The 12,119-nt window shown below is 38.3% G+C and overlaps 1 protein-coding gene across 1 annotated transcript; it reads right to left on the bottom strand.

The window, feature by feature from the left end:
• Nucleotides 1-3,488: 3,488 nt before the first annotated feature.
• Nucleotides 3,489-11,492, bottom strand: LOC109113119 (barH-like 2 homeobox protein). The gene is made up of 3 exons (XM_042725797.1): nt 10,544-11,492; nt 9,082-9,307; nt 3,489-8,292 (listed from the first exon to the last, which is right to left on the bottom strand). Exons 1-3 carry the CDS (start codon nt 11,097-11,099, stop codon nt 7,980-7,982), a joined length of 1,095 nt encoding a protein of 364 aa, XP_042581731.1. The 5' UTR covers nt 11,100-11,492; the 3' UTR covers nt 3,489-7,979.
• Between the last annotated feature and the right edge of the window lie 627 nt (nt 11,493-12,119).

Here is a 12,119-nt window from a genome sequence, read left to right as displayed (position 1 = left end):
CATGGTGTAAAGGACATAAATAAAGCATAATTTTAAATAAACTCTGTTATCTTAATTACAATTCCTTGCTCATCAGCCCCTTTGGGGGCAGTTGTGGCCTAATGGATAGAGAGTCGGAATTTGATTAATTGCACGATTCTGAATTTAAAGTATTCATCTCAAATACAAAGCCCCTTTTTCCATCTTAGGAATGTGCACAATTCGGTGTTCCTCAATGTGTAGCTCTTTGTTTGTGTAATACTTTGTTTTGGCTTTGGTAGTCTGAGGGAATTGGTTCAGAGCAGTCTTGGGTGAGAGACTTTAGCCCATTGTCTGGCTCAACTTGACCCGACCTGGCTGGTTTAAGCTGACGTATTGTGGACTGCAAATCATTTCAGCTGAGGGGGGCCAGTTTCTTTGTGAAGCATCGGAGAAAATAACTTGGTTAAAAAGAGCATCCCTGCAGTCTTGGGAGAGGCAGATCGGTTTTGTTTAGCTGCTCCAGACAACTCTAAATCTGATGTCTACTGGCTGGAGGCAGCGAGGAGAGGAAAGAGAAAAAAATACCTCCACCAATGGTGAGAGGTTTATTGTTGCCAACTCCGAAAACCCTGCACCAGATGAACACCAAGCTGAAATAACAAGAAGATCCACTGTCACCAACACATTTGAAGGGGCTGCTTCTTAGCATTTCTTTCCATATTCCAATTTCTCTCCATCTTGCCAGTTGTCCACACAGGTGCAAGAAGCAGATATTAATAGAATGGAGCTCCACTGCCAGTCCTCACAGGCCTAGGAAGTTACGTGACATAAAAAAAGCTGACAATTCAGCAGCAATCAACAACTTGTTTTCTAGCTGGATCCCCACAGCCGTTGAGAGGGGTAGAGGAAGACCTGCTGATGCTTAACGCCGGCTTCTAATCACATTTCTGTCATGCGGCAGGCCCAGACTTGTACCTCACAGGTATCTGCTAACTCGTCTCAGCCCTATTTCCTCACACCCTCCATGCTCTTAATAGCCTGGCTTTGTCACTCTTCCCCAGCAGCCGGCCCAAAGACAACCTCAATTTAAAAATGTAATTAACTCTGACATCGCATGAGCTCTCCTTGCTCTACATTCAGGGTCTTCAGAGGAAAAAACTGAAATAACAAACAAAACACACCCAACCCTATCACCCCTCCAACGTAGTGAAAAGCAGGAGACAAACTATGCAGACACTATTGGACAGCATGTTTTAAAACACAATGGCCGTATGTGGTGTGATGCTTTAGCTCTTGAGAGACACACCTGGGCAATGGACTAATGTTTATATTGGACTGGAGAGGTAAAATGGCTACGACTACATGTAAACTCACAGTTATTCTATTTACACAAGTCATTCGGAGTCAACAGGCCAGTCCCAGATGGATCAACCTAAGCAAACACTTGTCAAAAAAATTGCTTTTGCTTTATGGCAAGCCAGTCATGACTTGTATGATTATCGAAAATGGGCACAGCTCTTGTTTGTAACCTCCCACAGCTCAAGGTTTAGGGACAGTGTGGGACATCAATCATTCCCTTACGGGCAAGGTGCCACTGTCTCATTTCCTGCCGGACCTTGCCGAGCGACACTTCCAAGTGTCTAATTACCACTACGGAGCTAAAGCCACACCAATAGCTCTCCAGCGTGGAGTCCATAGCCTCTCCATGAACTACATAGCTAATTGTTCCATTGCTCCCCTAATGACGCAGTCAAAACAGAACAAAGGATAACACCGAAAGGTAGAGACCAAGTTGATGTGATAATTTTCATTAACCCTGCACTCCGTGTTCTTTCATCTAGCCCCCCTCCCCCCTTCCCGTGAACTGCATAGTGAGGTACTCAAATTATCCACAAGCATTTCAGCCTGTGCTAATTATCCAAAGAGTTCCTCATTAGACGATTTTAAATCCAATCTTAGATCAACACTTGCTCAGACCTCAGGGATCCTACGTTCCCAACAGCGGTTAAACAAACAATCAGTTCAAAGGATCAGGTATTCCACTTTAAGAAGAGGGGAAAAGAGAAGGGTAAACAACTGCTCACTTGAAAGAGATGACTCCAGCCATTGCCCAGCATGCATGCAGCAATCTATAATTCATTTCACTCAAAAAACGCTCAATTTTTCCCCATGCACCCGCTTTCTAATTTGAAGTGTAGTCCACACACTCACAAACCTACACCCACATGATGACTGCGGGCAAAAGCCAGACCAGTGCTCCAAAAAAGAGAAAAAACAAAGAAAAGAGAATTGCCAACAGTAACAATGCGTTTCATGCAGCTTGCAGTAATGACGTGGCCAACAAATAAAAGCGACGACCATCTTAGCCATGCTGAGTCCTGTGGGTGCAGAGTATTTTCCACAATAGATCAGGCTTCCAGTAATTAATTTACAATGTGGTCAGAACGCACTTAATAGCCACCAGGAGCCTAATGACAAAAAGCACATAAATGAGCAACCCTGCACAAAACTGAGCATTTTATCCACATTTAATTTCAGTTTGATCTCACTTCTCATTAGTTGTGATTTATTTACCTGTACCTGTACTGTCATTGCTTTACCTTGCAGATGTGATTGGCTAAGGGAAGGGGGAAGAAAAAGATTCTATAAATATGTAGTGTTCATGTGAAGAATTGATCATATGGGCCTTTAATAGGTTCGAAATCTGGCCTTGAGTGGATTCCTACGAGAGCGTTAGTTGATGTATCAGGTCGCACTATTAACGTGCAGTAATTTCAACAGCACTTCTCCTCCCCTGCCTTTCTCTCTACCTCAGTCGTTTTATCTTTCCATCTCTCTCCCTATGACCGAGTTGCACTCTTTCTATCTTTTGTCTCTCTTAATGTCAGTGTGTTGCCGCTGTGAAGCATCACAGAGCTCGAGTCTGTCACTTAAAATAATGCTGTCAGATCTGTAATTTTAACCTTGAAGCAATTAGCTGTTGTTGAGCCATAATGAATGCTGACACCTCTCGGAAATGATGAAACCCCTAATTGCTCTGTAAGAATTGAAGCTTTTGACATTGCTGCTGACAGAATTTTTCCCCTTCCTTTCTTGTGCTCCTTCATGTGGCCACACATACAATGACGGTGGCTGGTTTGAAACTTGAAAGCAAGCAGAACTTCGCCATCAGCTGTCCCGTCACTTGAGCAGAAAAAGGAGAGGGGAAAAGGCTGGTTTTGCTGAAATGATGAGAGCGTTTAAACCATGATAGCACTCAGCTAATGCATCATTCAGCAGAAGTGTCATGGATGAGCGTTAATGTCACGACAGGAGCAGGAAGATGACTGTTCCGGCTTAGACAGGAAAAGAATGAAGAAATGATGGCTCAAGACACTTGTAATAAGTTTCTTCCTTAAATAGGACTGAGTGAAGTGAGGACTATGGGATTTATAGAAATAACATTTCACTTATAACTTCACACACACACACACAAAAGGGTGCATTTTTAAATACCCGGATGATGCACTTAATTAACTGGAAAACAAATGTTGGACACTTAATGCACTCAACTGTCCTAGCTTTAATTACTTAGTGGAGAGGGAGGGGCTCTCAGAATATAAATTTGGATGACAAAACTATCTTATTAAATTCATACACTACACAATTCATACACTAGTACATAGTGTACATGACATATTATTTACTATGCACTGTGTAAGTTTAAGTAGTTTTTTTTTTTGGTAATGGATTTTGGTATATATTTTAATACTTTGTGTGTGCTCTGGGAATTAAACTCAATCAGGTGAGCTGCAGTACAAAATAGCTTCCTTGCGTATATACATGGGAAATTATGTTTTAGTTTTAGTTTTCTTTGAGTTCTTTCTCTGACAGTTGCATCCTTTTATGGCAGTTTTACACACGCATCATCTGTGAATAATACCCAAATAGACATTCGCTCTAATGATTGAACTGATAACTGGTGAGAAAGATATTTGGTACCAGATTTTTATACATTCTTCCAGCCCATCAGCTCTGAATAGCATTATCAAGTCAACAATGAATATATATTAGATAAGGCATACATATCGAAATGTAGATATTTTTCTAACATCAGATTGAGTTGTCATTTAATATTTTTTGATTACAATTATTTGCACTTACTAAGAAAAAATAATCTGTGAAAGTATGTGCATAAAAATACGTTTAACAGTTTTGTCGCGTAATCTAATGGCACTGCAGTTCCTATTTTATTCAATACCGCCAGATAACTGTCAGATTGTCTGCTTGTAAATTTGTTGAAAGCAGTGTGGCCATGGATATTAACAGAGGGTCTCGATAAAAACAGTGCGTGCTGAATTGAGTACTAATGATTGAGTGTTTAGGGACAGATAGCTAGTTCTTAAGCATGATAACCAGGCATCTGAAAAGCATCTTTAAAGGTATCAGTCCATTTCACACCTTCACTAAAATTTCTAAAACTTGCTAATAACGCAGAGGTGCACCACGATGCCTGTCAACCACTCCTGCCTCCTGGCAGAAATCCCCTTTCACACTTTAAACGATTCTAACCTTGTTACAACCGTTCCTCCAATTCAGTCTGCATTGAAAATGCACACGTTGACAACCTACCATCTTAAAATTCATCATCCTGACACCTCACCATCACCACAGGGCAAGATTAAGAATCCAACCCACGATAATTAAGGGACACCCAGATGCTTAATGTGGAGCTTCCGTGCTGTTTTGCGAGGCACCGCGATGACTCGGGCCTTCAGTGCGTCATTTAAATCCCACACGACTGATTGTTGCCTTTCAACGATTCAGTGAGTGACCTTGTAACGTGACGATCTTCGAGAAGTTCGTCTGGTTACCTCCCTGCAATTTGAGAATGAAAGATGGCGCGTTAAGAAAGTGCGAGTGAGTAATGCGGTAATGAGCGGGCCTCTGAGAGCTGGTGCGTTTCCCTCATTAGGATAATAAGACATCCCTAACATGACATCAGCTGGAAAATGTGACAATTACAAAACCTTACTTGGGCTCCTGGAAGCAACAAGAACAAACCAATTCCTTCAAGCAATCTGTTCCTATAATATGTGTCATGTAAATGAAAGGTCTGAACATCCTCTTTTAATTTCAGCACCCCTCCTCTCACCTAGCTCGTTAGCGGTCCCTGGCTTCCCTAATTTCCGCCCTTTGGAAGTCAATTTTAACCAGGGGTTAAATAAAACGAACAGATCTTGGTCAGAAGGTCGTAGAAAATTGAGCATTTACTGCCCCACAATGTTTTAAGGATGCTATCAAGCATCACTTCCTAAGAATTAAATTATTACACTTTATTTATAATTAAATATTACACTTTCAGGAATACCACAGAAGGCTAATGTCTCCACACTCAACTTGCTGATGGCGCACAGAAAAGTGAAACAACATATGCCAACATACTGTTTCCACTACAAATGCTGAATACAAAAATTATAAAATGCACTTTTGAGGTATCTTGTCTGTCTAAAGGGTTTAATAGGAAAGGTTTTTTTTTTTTTTTTTCATATAGTCTAAACATTCATAGCCACTCCGCTTTCGATAAGCCTTGAAAATAGAGAAGGGTTTGAAAATGGCACTTCGTCTGAATTGTAACACGAGTGCGGAACGTCGGAATTTATCATTAGGCTACTCATTGTCCCGGTTAACTCACTTGCATCAATTATGAGCCTTGTAAAAGAATTTACTGTCCCATAATTTAGAACATTATACGGATGGATTTATTATTATTAAAAATTATTAAAATATATTTGCTTACGATATAGCACTTTTTTTCGGTTCTAAACCTAATATTCTTTGATGCGTTTTGAATATATCCAATTAACGAAGAAAAAAATGGCACTTTTTAACGCATTCCAAGCGATTCAGATGATGCAAATAGAGCAGCGTATATTATTGGCCCATAATAAATGAGGTTATTGATAGTGCATGCAAGACGGGCACTACAGCATTTCAGCTGAACACATGCTTTTTATATTGTATAGAAATGACTCCAATTGCCTATAAAATTGCGTATCCTGCAAAAACTAAAGAATCCAGCTCTACGGGGATATCCATAACTTTTGTCGAGATACGAAAGATAAACAGCTTAGAATTTTTGAATTTCGAATTTTGAATTTCGTTTGCTTTCAAATATTTTTCGCTTAAATTTAACAAAAATTGTGTTCCTTGTGTTTCTGTGTGTTTCAAAAATGTGGCTATAAGGCTATGCTTTGTTTGCATATACTTTGTTTTTGTGTTTTTTTTTTTTTTTTTTTTTTTTTTTGTCTTTTCTTATTATGGAGAAAATGTAAGACATGTACTGGCGTGCCTATCTCATATTGTTTCAAACCACATAGCAAAGGTCAGCTTGGCTTTAATAAGAATTTAGCAGCGCAGAAATCAGCAGCCTATTCTCCAATTAGGGGAGCCCAAACAAACGCACCCTGAGGCTATTCGATCCTGCAGTCTATTCAGTCCTCCAGGGGATGTTATCGTGCTCAAAAAAGAAAAGCATTGTAATGTTCACTTAATTACATTCCCCTAAGAAAACCCACGTGATTATTTATACTTACGTTTGGTTTCTTTCTTTCTCATTTCGTGTAAATCTTCCTAAGTAATTCTGACCAAGAGAGTGGGCCTAAGTTTCTATAACTAAAATTGTGGATTTATGCTACCATACGAAATTTTGCGGTCATGTATTATGTATTGTGTAATCTTTGGCTATAGCCTATGTTTCTCATTTCGAATTGGCAGCGTCTCTTATTTATAATTCATTTTGTTCTTTTTAGACCACGTTTATACACATCCACTCACTGAGACATTTTTGTTCATTATCTTAGTGTTAGAACTGTGCTATTGAGTGCACGACTAGCACGAACTGGCAATGAAATACAGATTTTTCTGGAATAATATATTTATGTAGGTTATAAATCATAAGGCCTGTTTTAAATAGGCTAAATGAATAAAGTTGGTTTCTCTGTGGTTGTATTTTTTACAGCATTAACCTAAGTGTCGCACGAATGACAAATAGCGAATATTAATCTCGGGAGACTTCCACAGAGGTTTATAATTGTTTATATGAAATGTTTCTTTTAATTGACTCACGCTGAGTAGGCTCACGCCTGCTGTCTGTCCGCGGCGGTTCTCCCACAGAACAGCTGCCAGACCTGGAGCAGCTTCGCCATTCCCAGAGCAAATGCGTCAAACCATCTATTCTCATATAGCAGTCCGGTCCCGAGCCTTACTTGAATACACGCCTATGCTAATGAGTTCAGACGGGCTCAAAGAGTTTACAAAGAACTTATGTTGTTCCCTAAAAAGTATCTTATATTGGCTAACATACTGTTATATCGAATATATATAAACAAAACAGGATTTGTTATGGATTTGTTATGTCCCCTTAAACTGGTGATATCTTGCATCATGTACAAGTGCCGAAAATAATTAGAATTTAGGCCTATATGTTAGAGATATAGATTTTGAAATTAAATTGTTTTAAATTCAGTTCATTTCAATTAAATGTTTCTTTATTTTTTTTTAGTTGATGCTAAAATACATTCACTATAATGTTTCTTTCTTGAATTGTGCAGTTATTGGAATCAAATATTAAACTTATTTTTAAACAACAGAGCAGCCTTAAAAAGGTCCCATTAAATTAGTAAACAGGGCCCCTTTCAAGAGAAATCTTCTGACATTAGCTTTTTATCATTTTGACTTTATTTCACCCTTTTTTAAAATCTAATAAACTTTATAAGCTTATGTACTAGTATAAGTTTATTTGTACCAAAAAAGACAAAACAAACAATCTGACAATGAACAGTCCTTTTACTGTCACGGTCACAGGCTCGTCTGGTTTAGTTTGGCCTATACGTCAGAAATGGTCCATATTAAATAATACATCTTTTTCTGCGATAAAATCGTCTCTCAGTGTTGGAGAAAAAAAATGCGTCTTGTGAAAGTTCAGCGCAGTCCGTCACATCACTTGTGATACATTTGTCTCTCCGTGTCTTTTCGTTTTACCGAGGATGCTGTGTGCCCGGTATTGGGTTTGCTAACGGGTTCAGTGCCGGTTGTCCCCCGGGCCCCAGGCCGTGAATGAGCACTCTGGGGACGAGCGGTCTCTGGAGAGATGGATGCGGTGTGGACGGAGTCCGGTACATACTGCTGTACATGGCAGCGGCGGCGGCGGCCGCTGTAGTGCTGTCCACGGTACCTAATAAACTCGGGTGGTAGAAATACGGAGATGGGAACATTCTCTGTAAGGCCGAATAATTTCCAGCTTCAGCCAGCAGTTCTAATCCGACAGCCGTCTGCCTCTTCCATTTCGTCCTGTAATGAGATCAAAATACAAGAAATCAATTATTAAACTCTCCTTTTGGACCAGATTGTTCGAGAAGTGAATGCTGGTTTCTGGTACAAAACGAATGTCGGTAAACATCATATAAATAAAACCGTTGGGCCGAAATGGTGTGTAAAATACATCAGAATATTGCTAATTGTTTGTGACTTAACTTGTTTCTTTTTTTCCCCCAGATTAAATTTTGATAAAATGTTATTTCAGATGCATTTAGAATTCGGTGAACTCTCTACAACAGTACGCCGCATGATAAAAATACGTTGCCTAAATATATGATAGCCTAATAGTTATAAGAAATGTAATACAACTATGAGCATTGTTTCCAAATGAAAAATTGTTTAGGAGGGAAAAAGGCAGAAAATATTTGAGTTGCTTGAAGAAAGCGTTGCTCATGAACAGTCATTTGCATTCAAATTAAAAAATAAATAAATAAATAAATAACTATAATGTCAAAGCTGTAAAATAAAATTTCAGACAGAATGTTAAAATTATTTGATCCATATATTATGTTGCGCCGTTCAGATAAAAGCTCGCTTTATAATAATGATGATGATAATAATAATAATAATAATAATAATAATAATAATAATAATACAATCCTAATAAAATCGTAACTAATAAATAATAATATAGCTAATACAAAACATCTCGAATTTTGGCAACTGCAAAAGTTTCAAATGTAGATACAAAAATATGGTAAATGCTTGCAACAATCTAAAAACATTACTATTATATTTCATAAATGTCATATGGAAACTTACCGACGGTTTTGATACCAAGTCTTGACTTGTGTGTCTGTGAGGTTTAGGGCTGCCGCCAGGTCCATTCGGTCCTGTACGCTGAGGTATTTCTGTCTTTCGAAACTGCGCTCCAGCTGGTTAAGTTGATGGTCGGAGAAGGCCGTCCGCGCTTTACGAGGTTTTTTAGAGCGGACTGGCGGACTGTCTCTCGAACTAGAAATTTCCCGATCGCCCTCTTCTTTTGCTCCTAAAGAAGTTAGTAAAATGAAAATTAAAGAAAATGTATTATAAAAGAAGTTTGTCATTTCTATATTCTTTAAATGAGTTTACTCAAAATGAGAACACAGAATAATAATTTAGTAGGCTAATTACTGTTCAAAATGTTTATTTTGGTAACTTGTGATTGTTATAGCCTAGGCCTCGATTACGTGCACAAATCTAAATCTGGTTTAGTCTGACTATTTCGTCTTGGTATTAGTAGCAACCAATATGAGTGCCAGGGTCTTTAGAAAAAATTAAATACCATTAAAAAAAATACATATTTGTCTCTCAAATAAATTAGGTCGCTCGTATGTAGACGAAATATTACAGCAAAACGAGCAGGATCGATATGTCAATCTATCTCTATTTGTAGCAGTTTTTGCTGGGCTCCGTGATCCCCCCTCAAGGAAGAACAATAATCTCTCTAATTGACTCACTAGGGAGGATCCCACACCGGGCAAAATTCACCAGCCTTTACATCTGTTATGCTAATATCAGAGAATAACCTCAGTGACCGGCGACCGATATTGTTATTGTATTGTGTGGTTCCTACTGAAAACACAGACAAAAACAAACCTATTTATTTGGCTTTAATATGGATGTCGATTTTTATTTTTATTATTATTCTTTTTTAAAATAATGATAATAGCTAAGTAAAAATGTTAGCCTATGGGTATTTTGTATTGCATTAAATCCATTAAATGAATCCAAGCGGTTGAACCACAACGTTAATTGTTACAGCCCATTCAAAATAAATTTACGTTTTGTCAACAAAAAAAAATCCGTTTTAATTTGGTTATTTTATTTAATATAGCATGACCAATTAGTTGCGAAAATTCCATAATTCTATGCGTTTTCAACTTCACAATGATAAATATAGCCTACTTCTTTAAACTCACATGCTTGCAATAATAAACAGCACATAAAAGTTTATTAAGAAACTTTAATGTAATATTTATTTTTATAATCTTTTAGCTAATGGTTGTTGTTTTTGTTTTGTTTGTTTTTTTCCCGGTACGATGCAATGTTCATATTACGGTGTAAATAATTAAGTACAACGTAGCGACAGTTTTCAGAATTTCAAAGTATTCTTAATAATTGATTCTATTGTATTACCAAAAAGTATAAATGTAAAACGGCTACTGTGATCTAAAGGTCTACCCTACGTTTTTATTACGTATTTAGGCTATTCATTTATTTTGCATGGAAAACGCACTCTTACCGTTATATTTTAAATCACTCTGAATGTCATCTCTTTTGTCCAGTTTGCTTCTGTTTTCATCTTGCTCTAGTTTGGGCCTGATGCCGTCCGGGGCGGTTCCGCTCTCTGTTTTGGGGCTGTGATGTGGAGATGGTACACTGGTGCTGTAAGGAGCGCACGCTGCTAGCGGTTTACTGTCGCCCAAAATGTCTTTGATTAGAAAGGAGGAGGTGGCAGTCCTGGGGGCACAGCCAGCCTGACCGAGCGGATGAGGCTGGGGTGAAAGCTGCAAGCTCTGAGCCTGACTGTGATGATGGTGATGGTGATGGTGATGCTGAAGGCTGTCTTGGACCAGATGCGGCTCGGGATGCTCCATCGTAACTGAGATCGGGGATGAGGGGGCTGTTCCCACAGTGTCTATCTCCGAACATGGTGATGGGGTCGCCTGGCTCCGGAAATCTGCTGTTCTGTTACTGTCACCGAGGCGAAAATCTCCGTTCATCAGTACTGAGCTGCCAGAATTGGTTGTGGACAAAATAGTGTCTATTCCGAAACTAGACCCACTGGATCCTTCCATAGTACAAGAAAAGGATGATCACTTAAGTCGTCTTCATAACAACTTTCCTGTAAAATTTCGTAAAAGAAGGAAAAAAAAAACTAATCGGAATCAACGAAACGACTAAGAGAACTCAAAGGTAAACGCAATAAAAAAGCCCCGAAAAATACAAAATAAACATTACTCGCACATAATAATAAAAATCCTTGCACTTACGCAAAGAAAAAGAGAAATATAGCCTGCGCTCCAAGATGTTGTTACATTCAGGGTGAAATGTGGAAAGCAAGTGGATCTGTGTAGTCCACGTCCTTTTGTTATGGTTACTGAACTTTCTTTCGAAGTTGAGGTGTGGAGATATTGGGATGCTCTAACTCCTCGACATCACGCTCCCTTTTGCCACTAATCGTTGTAGTGTTGCTCTACAACGACTTCCTATATTGACGTCATATTTTCTCCTTTATTATAACACACTCCTCGTGTTCCCCATCTCTCCTCTCATTGGTTACATGGTCACGCGTCTGTCCAATCAGCGATTTTTTACTTCATCATTACACTTTAGAGCCACTCATTGATTCCGCAATGCTCTTTTGAAACCTTCCCTCCGCTAGCTATAATGTCTCAGACGGCATCTTCATTAGACATAAATACGTTTATGGTAACACTTTACATCATTTTGTGCATGTTACACATATTGCTTGTTGCTAAAACTAACAGCAATAAACAACAACGACGTGAAATTACTAGACGGTCCACAAAATAATTACACAAAAGTATAGTTCGGTAGCCTAATATTATCCAGCGACTAACTGATCATTTACCCTACTCTGTGATTATAGCATTCTATCTTCCGTCAATTAAAATTTAAAACATATAAATTAATAAAATAATATCAAAAGGGTTTACTAATTCATTTTTTAATTGTGATATTGGTTTTATTGTTTGATTTTTTTATTTTTTTTATTTTCATATGCTTTGTATCAGCTTGTTTTTTTTTCTTCTTTTTCTTTTTTTTCTTCTTCTTTCCAGTTTATATTTCTCAAA

The sequence above is a fragment of the Cyprinus carpio genome, chromosome B6 (assembly GCF_018340385.1).
Source record: "Cyprinus carpio isolate SPL01 chromosome B6, ASM1834038v1, whole genome shotgun sequence".
Taxonomy (NCBI): Eukaryota; Metazoa; Chordata; class Actinopteri; order Cypriniformes; family Cyprinidae; genus Cyprinus; species Cyprinus carpio.
This window is presented reverse-complemented; position numbering and strand designations above follow the sequence as displayed.

Bases quoted from the DNA above. Each gene is read 5' to 3' on its own strand.
- LOC109113119 (XM_042725797.1), bottom strand. From the start codon at position 11,099: ATGGAAGGATCCAGTGGGTCTAGTTTCGGAATAGACACTATTTTGTCC. The intron at 9,308-10,543 runs GTAAGAGTGCGT...TAACTTCTTTAG, and splicing joins GAGTGATTTAAAATATAACG to GAGCAAAAGAAGAGGGCGAT. The intron at 8,293-9,081 runs GTAAGTTTCCAT...ATCTCATTACAG, and splicing joins ACTTGGTATCAAAACCGTCG to GACGAAATGGAAGAGGCAGA.